Source organism: Rhinatrema bivittatum, chromosome 5 (assembly GCF_901001135.1).
Source record: "Rhinatrema bivittatum chromosome 5, aRhiBiv1.1, whole genome shotgun sequence".
Taxonomy (NCBI): Eukaryota; Metazoa; Chordata; class Amphibia; order Gymnophiona; family Rhinatrematidae; genus Rhinatrema; species Rhinatrema bivittatum.
Genome location: NC_042619.1, coordinates 374,402,001 through 374,424,066, shown reverse-complemented (window position 1 = coordinate 374,424,066; position 22,066 = coordinate 374,402,001). Strand labels below are relative to the sequence as shown.

The 22,066-nt window shown below is 45.5% G+C and overlaps 1 protein-coding gene across 4 annotated transcripts in view; it reads left to right on the top strand.

Annotated features, from left to right (window-relative positions):
• TBC1D8 (TBC1 domain family member 8) overlaps positions 1 to 22,066 on the top strand; it is a 438,780-nt gene that overhangs the window by 292,159 nt on the left and 124,555 nt on the right. For all 4 annotated transcript variants that reach the window (XM_029604799.1, XM_029604801.1, XM_029604802.1 and 1 more), the window contains one exon: positions 2,035 to 2,320. In XM_029604799.1, the coding sequence (XP_029460659.1) occupies positions 2,035 to 2,320 (286 nt within the window). The remainder of the gene's footprint in view (positions 1 to 2,034; positions 2,321 to 22,066) is intronic.

Genomic DNA, 22,066 nt, shown 5'->3' with positions numbered 1-22,066 from the left:
AGACATGACAAAAGCCAACAGAAACACAGATGTAATGGCCGCAGTCAGCAGATCAGCTTGGAGCATATTGAGGATGTTGGGTCATATGGCATCAACAGTTCATTACCTTCATGGCATGTCTCTACATAAGACGATTATTACCAATATCCTATTCTTCCATTTGGTCTCACAGCAGCCCCTGGAGTGTGTACGGAGTGCCTGTAGTTGTAGCTGCTCACCTAAGATCAAACAGTTTTTGTCTTGTATCAAGATGTCTTGTATCAAGATACAAGACATCAGATTGTCTTGTATCAGGTCATTCCCTTAAAAAAAAAAAAAAAAGAAGCCTATTTTTCCACCCCCTGTATTATCAGCACTCTTCAGTCAGTAGATTTTCACATCAATTTCCCAAAACCCAACATTTATTTATTTTATTTAAAAGATTTGTAACCCACACTTGTCCAAGGTTCAAGGCAGGGAACAATAATAAAATGTATAAATATTAAAACAAATAATGCAAACATAAAAAAACAATACAGCATCAAAATAACAGCAATATACCAAAACAATGCATAGCATCTTCTCTAATAGACTTTATAAGGGCACACTTAAACACCTTAAATGGAAAAGTGTTTCTGCCTCAGCCAGGCCCAGTTTTAGGCAGAGGCAATGTATGCAACTGCCTCTGTGCAAAATTTTGATAGGCGCCAGAGCATTGCCAGTGCTGTTGTCATCTGGATCTGTAACTGTTTCTTCTTCCAGGTCTTGTCCCACTGCAGCAAAAATTCCCCCTAAATGCAGACTCTTTGCACTGACACATGTACTCCACCTGTAGCATGGGTTGCTCTGGTAACAGAAAGCCCATGATGTAGCTCGGGGTAGAGCCCCATGGGGCCTCCTGTGAGCAAGCAAACATCAGTTCGCAGGTCCTATGTATGTTTAGGGGATGTTTTTGTTGCAGTACAGATGGGATCTGGAAGAGGAAGAAAGAGTTGCAAGCCCGAAGGTAAGGGAAGATGCACCGTGTGACACCAAAGGGAATCCTGCACCCTTTGATTTCTGAGGGATAGGGGGAATCCTCTCTTGCACCCTCCATGATTTCTGAGGGGCAGGGAAAGGGAGAGGGACTTTAATGATTTCTGGGAGGAACCCCAACCCTACCCTTAACCCACCTATGGGCATCTAAATTGTAAATCCAGCCCTGAATAATACATTGAAATTGTCGGCTCAGTGTGCTGCGGCAGTCAAAAAAGCAACAGAATGTTAGGGATTATTAGGAAGGGGGAATGGTGAATAAAACGGAAAATGCCATAATGTCTCTGTATCGCTTCATGGTGAGATCGCATCTTGAATACTGTGTACAATTCTGGTTGCCGCATATCAAAAAAGATAGTTGCGATGGAGAAGAGTGACCAAAATGATAAAGGGAATGGAACAGCTCCCCTATGAGGAAAGACTAAAGACGTTAGGACTTTTCAGCTTGGAGAAGAGACGGCTGAAGAGGGATATGATAGAGGTGTTTAAAATCATGAGAGGTCTAGAACGGGTAGATATGAATCGGTTATTTACTCTTTCGGATAATAGAAAGACTAGGGGGCATTGCATGAAGTTAGCGTGTGGCACATTTAAAACTAATTGTAGAAAGTTCTTTTTCACTCAACGCACAATTAAACTCTGGAATTTGTTGCCAGAGGATGTGGTTAGTGCAGTTAGTATAGCTGTGTTTAAAAAAGGATTGGATAAGTTCTTGGAGGAGAAGTCCATTACCTGCTATTAATTGAGTTGACTTAGAAAATAGCCACTGCTATTACTAGCAACGGTAACATGGAATAGACTTAGTTTTTGGGTACTTGCCAGGTTCTTATGGCCTGGATTGGCCACTGTTGGAAACAGGATGCTGAGCTTGATGGACCCTTGGTCTGACCCAGTATGGCATGTTCTTATGAGGAAGCACAAATTCATTTTGTAATCAACTTTATTGAAATGTTGTTGTAAGCACGTGATGGTGATCTTACCTGTGTTATTGTAAAATTTGTTTTGTTCCATTTATTACAGGGGCTCAAGTAGACCAATCTGTGTTTGAAGAACTTATAAAGGAGCGGCTTCCAGAACTGGCTGAACATATCAGTGATTTATCTACGTTGGCCTCCATATCCCTTTCATGGTTCCTAACCCTTTTCCTCAGTATTATGCCGTTAGAAAGTGCTGTGAATGTTGTGGACTGCTTTTTCTATGATGGAATCAAAGCCATTTTCCAGCTAGGTTTGGCAGTTCTTGAGGCCAATGCAGTGGAGCTGAGCAACAGCAAGGATGATGGTCAAGCCTTGATGATTCTCAGCAGGTATTCTCATCTGCTTGTTGTTTCATTAAAGATTACTATTTTTCTCCATGGACAAGGAGAAACAAAATCAGCCACACAAATGGGTGATATCTGATGGTACCATTTCAGAGCAAAGGTCTCTCTTTTTTAAAGCTCAGTATATCTAAATCTTAACTAAGCATGTGCAGGACTTTCTGTACTGAGGTCGTCGCATGAGCACATCAGTTGTTTTTCTTCTGCTACACAAACAGACAGCACTTGTTGTCTGCATCTCTAGTTGCAGCATTTTTTAGTTTTTCACCTAACTTTTGAGGTTTTTTAGTATTATTTCACTCAGGTTTTATTGTTTTGTTTCTACCCATTTGTTTAAAAAAAAAGTAGTATAGGTTAGTTTAGTTACTACCCCCCTCCCGTGTTGACATGTTAGAAGGCAGGCAAATCACCATTTAAGTCCTGTGCCAAGTGTCATCACAAGATGGCAATACAGGTTCTTTACAAAGTATGTCTCAGATGTTTTGGCCTGGCCACAACACATCAAGTTGTGATCCATATAGGATATAACAATGAGCCTGCACATTTAGGGAAATTAAACTAAAATATGAGTGCTCTCCTCCCCCATTTAGGCATATGAATGGGGTAAAATGAGTTCTGGGTGTGTCACTTTTAAAAGTTTTGATAGCTGGGTTTATTTTGACAGAGAAGGGAAGCCTGGGACAGACTGAGCAAAAGGGAGACAGAAAATGTGAGACTTTCTATTGTGTGATGGTTATTTGAAAAACTATTTTAAAAAATTAAGCATAAAAAAAAAAACAGAACTAGTACAGGGCAGCACAGTAATTGTTCACATAGATCAGCAAAAAAGCTAGCACCGGCCCTGAGTGCATGCTGGGTCAGACTAATTATCCTTCAACCTCAGCATTCAGTCTGTGAAAGTAGCTTATCCAGATCACTTAGAAGTGCCAGCAGATTCAAATAAGAGGATCCATTTCTTTTGTTCAGTCGCAAAACAACTAATCATCCCCAGGTCAACTTGGCTCGTTATTGTACCTGTCTTCCATAAACTTGTCCAAACCTTTTTAAATCCAGCAATACTATCAGCCTTGACTACATCGTCTGGTTACAACTTCCACAGATTAATTATGCATTGACTTAAAAACTTTTAAATTAAATGTTTTAAATTTGTTCCCAGTTAGTGTCATTACTGTCCCCTAGTCCTTGTTTCTTCTCTAAGCTGAAAAGTCCTACGTTTAATTTAACCTTTTTTTCACAGGGAGCACCCCTTTTATCATTTTTGTTACTCTTCTCTTTACCTTTTTTTGTTCCACTATATCTTTGAGATGGGGAACCAGAATTGTACACAATACTCAAAGTACAGTTGCATCATAGATTTATACAGAAATAAGATATTCTCAGTTATTCTCAATTCCTTTCTGAGTAATTCATAACATTCTACTTGCATTTTTGACTGCTGCTGCCTACTGAGCTGAGGATTTGGGCTGGTCCAAGGTCCTTTCCCTGAGTGGTAACTCCTAATGTGGAATCTCAGTATTCTCCAAGAACAAGCAATAAGGTTAGTCCTCACACATGGGTGACATCATCAGATGGAGCGTGGCATGGAAAACTTTTGTCAAAGTTTCTAGAAACTTTGACTGACACACTGAGCATGCCCAGCATGCCACTATCCACGTGTCCACACGGGGTCCAATGTCTCTTTTTTTCGTGAAGCTGAAGCCTCGCAGCTGTGGAGCTCGAACTTTTTGGTTGTGGAAAAGAATCTTCCCCTTTTTCCCAAGTCTCGTTGGGTCCCTCTGCGTTTTTTTTTTTCATGTTTCATTTTCGTTCTCGGTAAGTTTCTCTCATAGTTTTCGGTCGATTACCGATGGTGTCGCTTCCCAGTAGCAACCAGGCATAGACCGTATACTGCATTCTTTTTCCCATGGCGTCATCTGGCTTCCACTGTTAACCCCAGTGCCTCTGGACCATGACCATCACAGACCCCCACAAGGTCTGTGTCCTGTGCCTGGGGGCATTGCATGATGTCCATGGCTGCGACCTTTGTGCCCAGATGACCCCAAGGGTTGTTTGGCACATCTGCATAAAATGGAGAAATTGTTCAGCACCAAGAAATTGGAACCGTTGACATCAGTATCCGGAACTTCGACACCACAGGGTAAGGAAATCTCGGTTACGACTCCCTCGGTGTCCCCTCTGCTACCATGTCCTGGTCCAGAAATAGGAGCAGGGACCATCCGAGATCAATATCCTCACGTTCCAGATCAGGTTCCTCTCCATCTCCCTCCGCTCCGGGAAGGGGCTAGGCTGAGCACTGGGAAAAGTCCAAGAAGCACTGTCACTGGTCTTCATCGTCAAAGATGTCAGACCACGGGAAGGCACCAACATCATCCATGCCTCCCCGAAGAAGTCCTGGGCTGAGGTCATTGTACTCTCCGAACAGCCCATGGAACCTCTGCATTCCCCACCGATACCAGTGCACGGTTCCAGGGGCGATCTGATTCCAATTCCACTGCTTTGGCAGCCTTTGAGGAGGAGTTGGAGAGAAGTGTGCAGCTGGCGGTCGGCTGGGCCTGACAGGACATCAAGCCTTCGGTACCAATAGGACCACCACCGCTGCAGGAGCCAACTCCGGTGCTTGCACCTCTGTTGAAGCGGCTGGACTTGCTGCTTGGTGTCTTACCAATGCAGCCAGCCCCGATGCCTCGTCCCTTCGTTATTGAAGGGTGCATCGCAGCTGCCACCACCGGTGCCTGTCCCAGTGAGTGATTCCTCTGAGGAAGGTCCATCAGGGTCGACTGTTCCCCGGCTGCGCACGACATCCCAGCCAGTGCTTGCCCTCCTGGGGACTTCGGACCCAATGCCGTTGGAGCTACTGATTCCCCCGGCACTCCAGATGCCTATAAGTCAAACCGGTGCCTTCGGTGCCTACACCGGTTCTGCTGATGGCCCTGAGACGTCAGGGTCTCAGCATAAAGCCTTATTGGAGGCCCCACCTCCAGTGTCTCCCAGGCATTCAGAGTGAGGAGGATGCCTCCTATGATCCCTGGGAGGGAGGGGCATCTGTTTCCTCAACGAAAGAATCTGAAGACTTGCCCTCCAAACCCTATCCACTGGAGAAGAGGCATAAGTCCCTGCTAGAGGATCTGACCTTTGCTGGATTTGTAAAGGCCTTGGTGGAGTCAGTGCCATTCCAGCTTTTAACAGAGCAGGATTCTAGGCACAAGATGTTGGAGGTCCTTCAATTCATTGACGCTTTTAAGGACGTGGTGGCTGTGGCCAGTACACAATATCTTCAAGGAGTTAGTAGTCCAGCTCTGGGAACATACCATCTCCATCCTGCCTGTGAACTGAAAGACTGATGCTGTCTATCTGGTCCAACCCACCACAGGTTTTGAACACCATCATTTTCCACACCAATCGGTAGTGGTGGAATCTGGCTTAAAAAAGACAAAACGGCTGTATACTCATGCTTCAGTATCTCCTGGCCGTGAGCACAGAGCTCTAGATGCTCTAGGAAGATGGGTATTCCAGGGCTCAATGTTGGCAGCCAGGATTGCTTGTTATCAACTCAGTATGAGCCAATAAGCCAGAAACCTCTGGAAACAAGTCCAGGATATGGTGGAATACCTCCCATCGCAGTTTCAGGACTATTTCCAAAAGGTAATTCAGCAGGGCCTGGAATGTAACAAACACAGTGTCCACTCTGCGTATGATGTGTTTCAAACTGCAATGAGAGTTGCAGCGGCCCAAATTGGGGCTGAGCGCATGGCCTGGCTTCATTCTTCCGACCTCCGACCTGAAATACAGGATTGCCCTGCAAATCTACCCTGTTATGGGGAGAATCTCTTCTAGGACAAAATTAAGGAGGCAGTAGCGCAGCTGAAGGACTATCACAAAACCCTTCAACAGCTATCGACCAGCACCTCGGATCCTCAGTCCTCGGGCAAGAAGCCACCCAGGCAATACTGAAGATATCATGGGGAGAGGAGTTTGAGCCAGAAAATCCTACCCCAGGGAATCAACCTTCCAGTAGGGGGCCACCTGCAGCTCTTCGCCGATCGATGGATTTCAGTTACCTTGGATCAATGGGTCCTATCCATCATTCACAGGGGTACAGGTTGCATTTCCAACAGACACCTCCACATTTTCCTCCGTGTCCTTGGTGGAGATGTTCAGAGAACCAGCAAATACTTCGATTAGAGCTCTCCACCCTCTTAATGGCTTGAGTGGTCGAACCTGTGCCGCCGAACCAGCAGGACAACGGGTACTACTCCAGGTATTTCCTGATTCTCAAGAAAACTGGTGGCCTTCGCCCCATACTGGATTTAAGAACATTAAACTGCTTTCGTGTCAGAGAAAAATTCAAGATGGTCTCATTTAGAACTCTGATCCCTCTCCTCATGGCTGGGAATTAACTCAGCTCCCTCAATCTAAAAGACACGTGCACCCATATTCCCTTTTCTCCTGGTCATTGGAAGTATCTCTGTTTCATGGTAGAAGGGGATCACTACCAGTATTGGGTACTGCCCTTCAGCCTGGCATCAGCACCCCGCTTCTTTACAAAATGCCTGGCAGTGGTGGGAGCTTATCTCAGGAGACAACGGATACTTGTCTTCTCCTACTTGATGACTGGCTTATCAAGAGCGACTCCAGGCAAGGGGGTGTTGCATTCCCTGCATTTCACCATATATGCTCTGGAGGACCTGGGATTTTTCATCAACTACCTGAAATCTCATCTCACCGTCACTACAGTTGGACTTCATCGAAGCCGGGTTCAATACTGTCCAGAGGAAAGCCTTCTTGCCCTGGGACCAAGCACTAACCCTCATTTCTCTGGCAAGGTTAGTCTCGCACTGTTCTCATGTCTCGGCGCATGAGTTTCTGCACCTTTTGGGCCATATGGCGGTGACAGTTCATGTCACACCATTTGCTTGGCTGCACAAGCACAGGGCACAATGGACATTGCGCTCTTTGTGGTGCCAAGCCTCCCAGGACCTTCAGGCTCACATTTTAATCACCACTCCACTTCGACAATCTCTCGTGTGGTGGGAAACACTGTCCAACCTGGAGAAGGGGGATGCCTTTCACGGTCGCTCAGCCCCAGATCGTTCTCACCACAGATGCGTCTCACACGGTTTGGGGGGCCCATGTTGTGGGCCTCAGTACAACATGGGCCCCCCAAACTCAGGATCAGGTCCACCCAGGAGCAACATCTCCAGATAAACCTCCTGGAGCCATGGGCAATTTGATACACCCTATGGGCATTCCGGGAACACTTGTCCAACAAGGTAGTCCTGGTTCAAACAGACAACTAAGTGGTGGTGGTGGTACTTAAGCAGGGGGGAGAACAGGATTGTTCCTCCTCTGCCAGGAAGCAGTGCAGATTTGGTCCTGGGTGCTCTCGCAGGGTATTTTTCTCTGAGCCATGTACTTCCAAGGGATGGACAACATCCTGGCAGATTTGTTTAGTTGGACTTTTCAGCCTCACAAATGGTCCCTCAAACAGGAGGTCGGGAACTGCATCTTCCACCTATGGGGAACCCCGGACATAGATCTGTCTGCGTCCCCGGATAGCAGGAAAGTAGATCGGTTCTGCTCTTTGGTCCGAGCGGGCAAGGGGTTGGTGTCAGATGCCTTCTTGCCTCACTGGGTTACCGGCCGCCTGTACGCTTATCCTCCACTGCCACTAGTCTCGAAGTCTCTCAAAACACTCCGAGGCATTATGATCCTGATTGCGCCTTTTTGGCCACACCAGATTTGGTTCCCGCTTCTGCAGGATCTGTCCTCACATCCTCCAATCTGGCTGGGGACTGCTCCCAGACATGATCACTCAGGATCAGGGCAGACTATGCCACCCCAACCTCCAAACCTTGTCTCTCACTGCATGGATGTTGACCGGGTGACCCTGCAGACCCTGGGCCTTTCGGACAGCATGTCTCAAGTCCTGGTGGAATCCAGGAAGCCTTCCACGAGGAGATCTTACAATCTCAAGTGGAAGAGATTCTCAGTTTGGTATGAGGGTAAGGGGTTGGACCCGTTCCCATGTTCCACACCAAGACTTTTGGACTACCTGTTGCACCTCTCTGAGGCTGACATGAAAACGACCTCTGTGAGAGTTCACCTTAGTGCCATCGGAGCATATCATCGGGGGGGGGGGGGGGGTAGATGGTGCCTCCATATCTTCCCATCCGCTTGTAGAGTGTTTTATGCAAGATCTACTGCAGCTTAAGCCTCCGATATGACCCCTGGTGGTCTCCTGGGATCTCAATGTGGTTTTAATCCATATCATGAGAGTGCTATTTGAGCCCCTGAGATCTCGCGACCTGAAATTTCTTATCTTGGAAGGTCATCTTCTTGGTGGCGGTCACCTCAGCACGCAGGGTCAGTGAACTTCAGGCTTTAGTTTTGTATCCACCTTATACAAAATTTTGTCATGATAAGGTGATTCTGCGTACACATCCAAAGTTCCTCCCAAAGGTGGTCACGGAGTTCCATCTCAATCAGTCCATTGTTCTGCCCACCTTTTTTCCTAGGCCACACTCTCACAGAGGGTGAGCATGTCCTGCACACTCTGGATTGCAAAAGGGCCCTGGCCTATTAGCTGGAATGAACAGCATCGTACTGCCAGTCCACTCAACTAAGAACAGGAGTCGCAGTGTCCAAACAAACGTTATCCCATTGGCTAGCAGGACTGAATTGCTTTCTGTTATGCACAAGCGGGACTACAACTTGAAGGCCATGTCAAGGCTCATTTGGTTCAAGCCATGTCAGCTTCGGTGGCTCACATGCATGCGGTATCCCTACACGAGATATGCAGGGAGGTGGCCTGGAGTTCCCTCCACACCTTCGCGCCTCATTATTGTTTGGACAAAGATGGACGACGTGACAGTCATTTCATTCAGTTGGTTCTTCGTAATTTCTTTCGGCCATAAAAGCCCAACTCTTCCTACATTGTTCTCTGTTGCACCCGTCGGTCACAGGTGGCTGCGACCTCTTCTGCTCATCTCTTTTCTCTCCTCTGCTTCTAGTCTGGGGAAAAAAGCCGTCTCTACTTCTCCACGCCAACCCTCATGGCGATCCCGGGACGGCATAGGCGCTCCTGGCAGCCATCTTACTTCCGGGGTAACCTAGGGCATGCGCGTGCCTGGCCCCTTCTTGAGCGCATCATGGCGGGAACCTCGGGGGTGTCCCCACTGCATGACTTCACCCGCTTCCAGCACTTAAGCTCAGTTGACCTCAGTTGACCTCAGTTGAATCCTTGCTAACGACGAGTTAGCAAGGATTCCTGTCCTGCTTATTCCGCCATTCTGTGACTGTGGTTGCTGTTCCTATCTGTGTGTTTTTGGTACCTGTTCCTTGGGGGCCTCGCTCACACAGAGGGCTATCCGCTCCTCGGAGGGCCTCTCTCACTACCTCTGCTCTCTTTCAGTGAGTCCTGCATCATTCCTTGGATGACCTGGCCCTGCTCCGTTCCAGGTCTTCTCGGTGCCTACGCTTCAATCTACTTCTTCAGTGCCGAGTGAGTACAGTGCCTGCTCTCCACTTGTCTCTACTGTGTGGATTCTTGGGTTATCCCGCTCTGCGGACCACTACTGGATCCATACCATCTTGTGCAGCTTGCCACTGGGCGTCTGGCCTACCCCATGTTGTGGACCACTACCAGATATCACCTGCACAGACACCAGCAAGAGAAGGTATTCTTCAGGGCACCCCGCGCTGCGGGTTCCCACCGGCTCTCTATTACCTTGTGTGCATCCATCTACTATCTCCAGCCTATCCTGCACTATGGGCCTCTACCAGAGATATCCTACACAAGCACCACTGAGAGGAAGTATTTCCAGGACCATCCCATGCTGCGGACTATCATCGGAAAAGACCTGCTTGCAGGTCCTACGTCTTGGACTAAGTTCATTACCCGTTCCTAGGGTTACCATTGCAGTATAATAAAGTTATTTCTCTATTCTCCATCATCACTTAGACTCTGCCTTTCATGGTGAGTCACCACAGGGCTCCTCCTTGTGGGTGGAGTCTACCCTTACCACAACCCAGGGGCCCACTGTCTAACCCTAGACACACAGAATATAACACTCTCTTTAGGTGCAGGCTGTCTCCCTGTGTTCTGGCAGCACTAGTTGTTGTGCACATTTGCACCTGTTAAATGCTGTCTATGTTGGGAGCTTCCTGGAGCTACATATTCACCCATGTGTGAGGACTACCATCCTGCTTTTCCTTGAAGAAAGCAGAGTTGCTTACCTGTAACAGGTGATCTCCAAGATCAGCAAAATGTTAGCCCTTACGAAACCTGCCTGCCTCCCCACAGAGTTGGATTTCTTTAGGGTTGTTTTATTTTTTTCACTAATTCTACGTTATAAGACTGAAGAGGGACCCCACGTGGACAAGTAGATAGTGGCATGCTGGGCATGCTCAGTGTGTTAGTCAGTTTTTAGAAACTTTGATAAATGGTTTCTGTGCCAGGCTCCATCTGATGATGATACCCATGTGTGAGGACTAACATCCTGCTGACCTTGGAGAAACATGGAAACATAGAAATATAGAAATGACGGCAGAAGAAGACCAAATGGCCCATCCAGTCTGCCCAGCAAGCTTTCACACTTATTTTTTCTCATACTTATCTGTTACTTTTGGCCCTTATTAGTAACTTTTTGGTTCTAGTTACCTTTCACCCCTGCCGTTGAAGCAGTGAGCTGCGCTGGATATGTATTCCAAGTGAAGTATCAGGCTTAATTGTTTCGGGGTAGTAACCGCCGTAACAAGCAAGCTACACCCACGCTTTTGTTTACCCAGACTATGCAATTCAGTCCTTGTTGATTGTTGTCTGAATGTAAATCCTCTTATCTTCATTCCCCCCTGCCGTTGAAGCAGAGAGCTATGCTGGATATGCATTGAAAGTGAAGTATCAGGCTTATTTGGTTAACCCCTGAAGTATCAGGCTTATTTGGTTAACCCCTGCAACAAGCAAGCTAGTTCTCTGCTTTTTTGTGAATGCAAATTCATTTTTCCACATTTCCTCTTGCCGTTGAAGCATAGAGCAATGTTGGAGTCGCATTAACCATGTGTATGTTTATTGAATAAGGGTATTAATCACCAGGTAGTAACTGTCATTCCTGCAAGCCACCCCATGCCTCTTCTCTTCATTCACATCCTCTAGACCAGTGGTTCTCAACCCTGTCCTGGGGACCCCCCCAGCCAGTCGGGTTTTCATGATATCCACAATGAATATGCATGAGAGAAAATTTGCATACACTGCCTCCATAACATGCAAATTTTTTCTCATGCATATTCATTTTGGATATCATGAAAACCCGACTGGCTGGGGGGGTCCCCAGGACAGGGTTGAGAACCACTGCTCTAGACTTTATGGATCCACAGTGTTTATCCCATGCCCCTTTGAAATCCTTCACAGTTTTGGTCTTCACCACTTCCTCCGGAAGGGCGTTCCAGGCATCCACCACCTTCTCCGTGAAGAAATACTTCCTGACATCCATGCACACAGCCCTTCACCCCCCCCCCCCCCCCACCCCCATCAAATACAGTTCTTTCGGATTTCCACACCCCATATGCTTGACTCTGCACTTCTTGGCATTGAATCTCAGCTGCCATATCTTCGACCACTCTTTTAGCTTCATTAAATCCCATCTCATTCTCTCCACTCCTTCCGGCGTGTCCACTCTTTTGCAGATCTTAGTGTCATCCGCAAAAAGACAAACCTTACTTTCTATCCCGTCCGCAATGTTGCTCACAAAGATATTGAACAGGACCGGTCCCAACACCGATCCTTGCGGTACACCGCTTAAAACCGCTCTCTCTTCAGAGAGAGTTCCATTTACCATCACACATTGTCTTCTGTCCGTCAACCAGTTTGCAATCCAGGCCACCATCTCGGCACTCACTCCTAAGCTTCTCATTTTATTCACAAGCCTCCTGTGCGGTACCATATCAAAAGCTTTGCTGAAATCCAAGTAGATGACATCGAGCACTCTTCCTCAATCCAATTCCCTAGTCACCCAGTCAAAAAAATCTATCAGATTTGTCTGACAGGACCTTCCTATGGTGAATCCATGCTGCCTCTGATCCAGCAATTCTTCCAACTGTAGATAATTCACTATTCTTTCTTTCAGCAGCGACTCCATTACTTTTCCCACCACCGAGGTGAGACTAACCAGCCTGTAGTTTCCAGCCTCTTCTCTGCTCCCACTCTTGTGAAGCGGGACCAATCACTCGGCACCACTCCTGTTTCTAGAGATCTATTGAACAGGTCACACAGCGGACCCACCAGCACATCTCTGAGTTCCTCCAGTATCCTGGGATGAACCATCTCTAATCTCCCTCTCATCTCAAAAATCATGGAAAAGGTCGTCAACTCTCAATTAACAGACTACCTTGAAACGAATAATATACTTCACTCCTCACAATTCGGCTTCCGTAAATATCTCAACACAGAGACCCTCCTTCCCTCCCTTACTGACTACCTCATTCGAGGCATGGACCAAGGACACTGCTACATCCTGGCCCTGCTAGACATCTCGGCAGCCTTCAACACCATACACCATAAGCACCTTCTCTCCCGTCTATCTGACATTGGTGTCTCCAGCTCTGCACTCATGTGGTTCACCTCCTATCTCGCTAACAGGCAATTCTCAGTTAAGATAGGCAATGCAGAATCTACCCACCATGCTCTCTCACAGGGAGTCCCTCAAGGTTCCTCCCTCTCATCTACTCTATTCAACATCTATCTCACCCCTCTCTGCCAGCCCTTAACAGACCTTGGCCTCAAATTCTATCTCTATGCTGCCGACATGCAAATCATCATACCCATTCAGGGCTCATTAACTAAGGCCCTGGAATTCTGGGGGAACTGCCTCGCAGCCATCAACACCTTACTTACAAACCTCCACTTGGCCCTAAACACATCCAAAATGGAACTACTCCTCATTTCCCAACATCTCCCTATCAAACCCGCCCTTGCAAACGACCCTGCCTACAATACCCTTCCATCGCTGCTCTACGCCAGAAACCTTGGGGTTCAGATCGACCAACAATTGAACCTTAAGAAACGCACCAACACAATCCTCAAGGAGGATTTTACAAACTCAATGTCATGTAAAAACTAAAACCTTTACTGCACCCCGGTGATTTCCGCACTGTCATCCCAGCCACACTCTCTTCCAAACTTGACTACTGTAATTCCCTCTTCCTTGGCCTGCCCTACTCCACCATAAAACCCCTCCAAATGCTGCAAAATGCAATAGCCAGAACATTTTCCGGCGCACGCAAATATCACCATATTACCCCTATCCTCAAAGACCTTCACTGGCTCCCAGTATTATCACGTATACTCTTCAAAACCCTCACCATTACACACAAAGCCATTTTCACACACAAATCAGACTGGCTTGACGAACCTCTCCGTCGCTCATGCCCTAATTGGCCTACCAGAACCTCCAACAAAGGGACCCTCCTTGTGCCCTCCCTTAAGAAAGCACACCTATCATCCATGAGAGATCGGGCCTTCTCCATTGCCGGGCCTACGCACTGGAACTCTCTCCTGACCAACCTCAGGCTTGAATCATGCCCTTTGAAATTCAGATCCCAACTAAAGACCATTAAGAGCTCCCCCACCTTCTTCGCACACCCATGCCCTCAGACATTAACCATTCCTTGTACTTAGTTTGTACATTATGTTATAATTTGTTTGTACAATTATGTTATCCAATTATGTTATAAGTTTGTACAATTATGTTATAATTGCAATGCATTTGTTTCCAAGTTGTACATAGTTATGTCATAATTGCAATGCACTTGTTTCCAAGTTGCCTTGCGCCTTGTTTTTGCTTTTCCATGCTACTCCTATCGGTTCATTGTACCCCCTCCCCTCTCCCCTGTTCATTGTATTTTCCATTCTATTGTTCCACTGTAAACCGATATAATTCGACTAATACCGGTATAAAAAATTATTAAATAAATACATAAAATAAATGAACCTCATCAGGCCCCATGGCTTTATCCACTTTGTTTCCCCAGCTTTTCCCATACATTCTCTACTATAAATGGAGTTGCATCTACTCCACTCCCCTCCAGTTTCTTGTTAACTAACAACGGTCCTTCTCCAGGGTCCTCTTTAGTGAACACTGAACTGAAGTATTCGTTTAATATTTCTGCCATTTCTTCATCTCTTTCCACACATTGATCCTTTTCATCTTCCAATTTCACTATACCACTTTGAACTTTTCTTTCTCTGATGCATCTGAAAAATGTTTTATCACCTCGCTTTACCTCTTTGGCAATCCTTTCTTCCTCTTGACTTTTTGCCGTCTTGATTACTTTCTTCGTCTCCCTCAGTTCCACCAGATATTCTTCTTTGTACTCCTCTCTTTGGGAACCTTTAGATCTCTTGAATGCTGTTTTTTTAGCTTTTATTTTGTCAGCCACCTCCTTTGAGAACCAGATAGGTTTCATTTTTCTTTGCTTTTCTTTACCTTTCTAATGTATAGATTAGTTGGCTTGGTAATTGCTCCTTTTAGTTTGGTCCATTGTTGTTCCACATCTCTCTTGTTCTCCCAGCCTTCTAGTTCTTCCTCCAGGTATTTCCCCATTTCATCAATGTCCGTGTTTTTGAACTGAAAAACTCTGGTCTTCGTGCTTCTTATCCGTATCGTATTTGTGATATGAAACCATACCGTTTTAATGATCACTGGTGCTGAGGTGGGTACCCACCTGGACATTAGAGACATTGTCCCCATTACTGAGCACTAGGTCGAGTATAACTCCCTCCCTCATGGGTTCCATTACCATTTGTTTGAACAGAGCCCCTTGCAGGGCATCCACTATTTCTCTGTTATCTCTACCTGTTACAGGTAAGCAACTCTGCTTTATGTACATATAGTTAGGATTGCTTTTACCTATGTGCATTACTTTGTACTTGTCAACATTTTATTTCATCTGCCATTTACAGTTCCAGTTTTCCAGTCTTGCATGATCCTTCTGCAATTTCTTAGTCTGCTTATGTTTTAACTACTTTGCATATTTGTGCCATCTGTAAATCTGATTACCTCACTCATTGCTTCTTTTTCCAGATCATTAATGAATTTGTTAAACACTGGTCCCATTACAAATCCCTAGAGCATTCCATTCTCTTCCTTAATTAGCTGAAGCTGAGGAATACTCACCGCATTTAACAAGATCTATTTATGATCATTTTGACATAGCTTCCAGATCTTCAGTGGCAGCCAAAGCAGCAAAAAGAGCTTGGCTCAGGTCTACAAGAGGATATACATGTCAAACTAGTAGATGCACCTTGTATAGGGGTCAATCTATTTAGAAAAAAAGTAAAGTTTCAAGTATTAAAGTAATATTCTTTGGCCCTTCAGTTATTAACATCCTCGACCGGAGACCAATCCTTTAAAACAGTGGTTCCCAACCCTGTCCTGGGGACCCCCCCAGCCAGTCGGGTTTTCAGGATATCGACAATTAATATGCATGAGAGAGAATTTGCATTTATGGAGTGGATATCCTGAAAACCCGACTGGCTGGGGGTCCCCAGGACAGGGTTAGGAACCATTGCTTTAAAAGAAGATACCAGTCAGCTTTAAGAAGACCATTTTATTTCTATATGAGGAGAATGCATAACCCATACCCATATTACAAGCAAAGAGGATTGACTCCTGAACGATAGGGACAGCTGCAACTGGTGCAACATCAGCAACAATCATGAGCTAGATGAAGGGACAGAGCACAGCATCATCTTACACAACAACCCCATTGAGAAGACCAATACTGGTTTTTGACTGATGTCAAATGGAGTGCATTCTCCTGTCTCATTCTGATCCAGTGGAGGGAAGACTTTAATTTTTTTGGAACTCAGTGGTCTCAGATTACATCAAAATAATCAATAAAGGTTATCATCTAAATTTTGATTCCCTTCCACCATTCCCCATGCACTCAATATCATTCTCAGGAACAGCTGAAAGTGTTAAGGGAGCTAGCAACAAGCAGTGACTATTCCCTATTGATTAATAGCAGTTTGTGGACTTCTCCAGGAATATAGCCAAACCTTTTTTAAACCACTCTAAGCTAATTGCCTTAACCATATCCTCTGGCAATGAATTCCAGAGCTTAATGGTGCATTGAGTGAAAAAGAATTTTCTCTGATTTGTTTTAAATGTGCTAATTGCTAACTTCATGAAGTACCCCCTCCCCCAGTTTTTGTATTATCCAAAGAGTAAATAACTGATTCATATTTGCCTGTTCAAGTCCTTTTATGGTTTTGTAGACCTCTATCTCTTCTCCAAGCTGTACAGCCCCAACCTCTTTAGCCTTTATTCATAGGGGAGCCATTCCATGCCCTTTATGTTTTTGGATGCCTTCTTTGATCTTTCTCCAATGCAACTGTATCTTTTTTTAGAGGCAGGACCAGAATTGCACATAGTATTCTAGGTGCACTGTCACCATGGAGTGATAGAGGCATTATGACATCCTCCATTTTTATTTGCCATTCCCTTCCTAATAATTTCTAACATTGTTTGCATTTTTAACTGCCACAGCACACTGAGCCAACAATTTCTTTTTTTTTTTTGTTTAACTGCCAACATCCACAGTAATCAATGAGCAATATATAATAAACCGCCTTCTCGGCTTCAACGAATGGCAAAGCACTTGTACAGGACCTCTACGATCTGGTCTGATCTGCTCATTCAAACATACATCTGTTGAGCGGTTTGTAATTGAAAAAAACAAATGACTGGTACACAATCAACATACAAGAACAGAAAATTTTACAGAGCAGCCAATCATCCTATTGAAAGCCCCGCTATCATGCCCATGTTATGGTGCATGTAAATTTGTACCACTAGCTTTTTACCCCTAGATTCTGTTCTCTCCTCCTTGATCCCCCCCAACCCCTTCCCCCCCCCCTTTTCCTTTTCCAGGAGTGAGGACAAGTTCAAGCTCAGTGTTACCATGTTACTGGCAGACAGAGTGACCACTAGTGCTCTTGGCGCAGGGAGCCCAGGAAAAAGATGCTTCCCAGGACAGCCTTTATTCGTAGCTTTGTGTTATGACCCTCGGTTGAATATAGTCCAACAATTTTGACCAACTCTCCCGCACCGCATAGCTCCTTTTAATCCCCAAATTAGTAGAAAGTAAAATCTCATGTGAACACATATTAAGCAATCTTTTGAACCAGTGTCCTGGCGTCGGGCCTTTATCCTCCACCCAAACGGTCAATATAACCTTCTTTGCCACCAGTGCCGCCTTTGTGATAAAAAGTAGCAAACCAGGGTCTAGTAAAATTCCTGCATTTGTGCGACCGAATAGCCAGAGGTTCAGATCCAGGGAAATTTCTCGTCCCCAAATCGTAGTACATTGCTTTTGGACATCCCTTCAGAATGCTGCAATGATAGGGCAATCCCAGAAGCAATGGTAAAATGTGCCCTCTGCTTGTGTACATTTTCTGCATGTTGGGGTATCTGTAATCTTGAATCGATAGGCCTGTGTCGGGATTACATATCCTTGCCACAGGAATTTGTATTGGGTTTCCCGTAGAGTCTCATTTATAGTAATACCATGAATACTAGCAAAAAGCTCTGTCATGTCCTTGGTAGACAGCCGAAAACTGGGCCATTTAGCCCATTTCTGAACCAAGGACTCTAGGGCCGCCCCCTGAAGACTGGTTCCTAGTTGCCTGTAAAATGAGGATATGGATGGACCCTTCTTGTTGCTCCCAGTGACCATGGCCAGCAAGGCTCTGATGGTCATAGGATTGTCCCAACTGGTTGTGGTTTTTAGCATAAAGTGACGTAATTGAACGAACACATAATAATCTTTCTTTGGGAGCTGATATTGCTTTTGTATGTCCTGGAAGCTATACAGTCCTCCCTCTGAGGGTTGTAAAAGTTGATGAAGGAATTCAAGCTCCTGCTTTTGCCATCTAGAAAATATGGACAGTCCCGTCCCGAGTGGGAAGTGTGGATTGTTTGTAATATGCATTAAGGGTGTGTGTCCAGGTTTTACGGCATGTTTCAAGGAATAGGTGGGACCTAAGAGCAGCAGGTAATTGCCCCCATTCAACATGTAACAAAGAGTTTAGTGTCGCTCCCCCGTACCAATCCTGTAAGTGAACAGAGGGTGTGAATATAGAAGTGCCAAATAGATAGTCTTTGACAAAACGCAAATTACAGTTTATATTATATCTATAGAGACTGGGGCATCCCAGGCCGCCATTTTGATTAGTCCTCTGAAGGATGTGTAAAGCTATTCTAGCCTTTTTCTCACCCCCCAAAGGAATCTACTAAGGGTGGTATTGACAGCTGCTATGTCCTGCTTCTTAAGCCATAAGGGCAACATTTGGAGTACCATACATCCATTTTGGGAGAATCACCATCTGAAATAAATGGATTCGCCCTGTCAAGGACAATAGAAGGGACTCCCACCTCTTAAAGGCTTCCAGGGTGGATTTGATCTTAGGACTCACATTGGCCACGTAAATATTCTCCAGGGCAGCGGGGATCACAACTCCTAAATACTTGAGACTATCCACTGCACATTTTAGGGGAAAAATCCTCCTCCCATTCGGATTGCAACCACGTGTTGATGACTAGGGCTTCCAATTTGTCCCTATTAATCTTTAACCGGCAAATGGCCCAAATTCTGATTGTAAGTCTAATACTAGGGGTAAAGCCTCTACAGGATTGGTAAGAAAAATCAGGATATCATCAGCAAATGCCGCTATTTTGAACCCCTTTTGCAGTCCTTCATATCCTCTAATATCTGAACATTGGTCAATTTTACATAGTAATGGATCAATTGAGAGGATATATAGTAACGGGGATAAGGGAAACCCCTGCCGCACTCCCCTCTGTAAAGGAATCTGCTCCTAACTGATGCTGTTAACGAGGATTCGAGAAGTGGGTGACTTATATAACAACACAAAAAGCCCAATATTCTAGAAACCGGGCGTCTATTAATCATATAATTGATCTGGAAACCTTGTTTGTGTTTGTATGACTTATATAACAGCCAGACATAGTTCAAAAACACCACCTGAAAACCATATCTGTAAAACAGAGAACATAACATGTAAGGCTATGACACTCGGTCTAAAGCCTTTTCCGAGTCAAATCCGATGGCTAAGGCTTTCGTCCTTTGTTCCTGGTACTGTTTCATGGCCGTGATTAACTTTATTACATGCCCCACAGCTTTTCTTCCTCTAACAAACCCTACCTGTGGATCCGATATTAATCTAGGCAACAGAATAGTGAGCCTACTCACCAGATCACTGTTTAACAATGAGATAGGACGATAAGACTTCAGGAAGGCCAGATCTTTCTCCGGTTTAGGTAGGATTATAATATGAGCACTATTAAAGTTTGGCGGGAAAAAATTGTTTTCTAAGCCCTCTACATAATAGTGCGTAAGGGGTGCTGCTACCTGGTCCTTGACCATTTTGTAAAAGTCATACGAGAACCCGTCAGGTCCTGGGGCTTTCCCTGCTGCTACCTCACTGATCACTTGGATTACTTCATACGTTTGAATGGGGCGATTTAGGAATTGGTTATGTGACGCCAGCACCTGGGTCAAAGTAATATCAGCGAAAAAATCTTCCCTCCCAGCATCGGGGTCGTATCTTGGGCATATAAAATTTCATAAAACTTCCGGAATACTTCTCCAATTTCGTCATTCTTTACTACTAATTTGCCTTGTTTAGTTTTCATAGACCTAACAAATGTTTCTTGCCTAACAGTTTTCACCAGGTTTGGTAGAGGTCTTCCAATTTTATTCCCATAAAGGAAAAAATTATGCTGCGTGGTCTGTAAGGATTTGTGTGGTCTAAGGTGTAGGATAGTATTTAGCTGGTGTGTAATGTGCTAAAGTACGCTCGCCGGTTATCATCAGTATTGGTACTTAAATATGCTTCCCTTGTGTTTTTCAGGGTGTCTTTTAAACGTAGGATATTCCTGTCCATTTTCCTATTACATGCACAGAGATATGCAATAATTTCCCCTCTTAAAACTGCCTTTCCTGTTTCCCAGAATAGTGTAGCATTATCTTTATGCTGATCATTATGAGTGGCGTATTCTTTCCATTTTTCTTGAAGATGCTTACGAAAGTGTGTATCCTCCCGTAGGAAGTTGGGGAAGTGCCATACCCTAGTTTTCTGTGATCCTGCTCCAGATTTGAAAGAGATGGAAATGGGCGAGTGATCCGAGATCACTGGGTGCTCTATAGTCGCTTCCATGATGTGAGCAAATGTATCCCTCGCTACTAGTATGTAGTCTATCCTAGACAAGGATCCATGGGGATTTGAGAAAAAGATAAAATCTTTCTCTGTCGGATGCAGAAACCGCCAGGCATCTAGGAGCTCCAGTTGTTGACAAAGGTATTCCACTCCCCCCTGATGCGACTGCTATGGTGTGGATTTGCAGGAGACCGATCTAGGAAGTATCATGAACACAATTAAGGTCCCTGGCTACATATAATTGCCCCTCTAAGTTGGACATCGACACATTCGTTAGGTGCGCAAAAAAGGTCTGAGGTGGTTCATTTGGAGCATAGACATTGCATAGGGTGATGGCCTTGCCCTTCCATTTCTCCAGAATGATCACGTACCGACCCTCCGAGTCACAAATAGTTTTGCCTAGCTGGAAATCTGCATTTTTATGAATAAGTATTGCCACTCTGGCCTGGCAGCCGTGGACCTAAGCAAAGTGGCATTGCCCACCCAGTCTCCCTTCAGCTTATTACTTTCTTTCTCAGATAGATGGGTCTCCTGCACACATGCAATTTCCACCTTTAGTCTTTTTAAGTGAGTTAGCACTTTCTTTCTCTTAATAGGCGAACCCAGGTCATGCACATTCCATGATATCAGTTTGGTCATGTGATCCCCCTTAATTCGTCCTGATAATTGTTATGCGGCAGGTGTGGAACCAAGGCCGATGGCCGCTTACCTTGGGAAGTAGATCTTCTAGGATCTGGAACTTCAATAAGTAGCGTGGAATGTGAAGCTCCAGAAAGTCCAGATAGCCCAACAGAGGAACCGGAAGGTCCGGAGACCGCCCGGGTCAGAACTGGAAGCAGCAAGCAGGAACCAAGGCAGCAGTCCGAAGGGCCGGTGGTAGACAGAATATCCAGTACAGTCCGGGTCAGGGCAGGCTGCTAGCAACAGGAACCAAGGCAACAATCCGAAGGGCAGGCGGCAGACAGAATATCAAGGCAGACCGGGTCAAGCAGGCAGCAAGTAGTAGGAACACAGACCGAACACTCCAAATGCACTTGAGGCCGAAGCAAGAGAGGAGAGGAACGGCGTCCTTTAAATAGAGCAAATTTCCCACGCTGCCAGAATCTGCTGCCGGCGTCTGACGTAAAAAAGGGGGGCGTGGCCGAACCCCGAGTCGCGCGGAGCAGAGGCACGGGAAGGATCAGCGTCGCTGATAGCGTCGACAGGTAACAATAATGTAGCCAGTACAAGACAAACCATATGAGAAGGGATCTCAGCCGTTCCCCTTTCATTTCCATTATGAGCACCTCCCTTGTCTGAAACCCAGGCACCTCTCTATTTTTCCTCTTTCCTGAGCCCTTAGTCCTCCCTCTCTCCCCCCCCTCATTATGCCTCGCCTTATATTAGTGGCTTAACCCTGTAATTTTGAACCCTAATCCCCCCACGTCCCTCCCCGCTCCTCCCTCCCTGAATTGCATAAACCCCCAACTGATATTGCAAAAAACCCCACAATAAAAAAT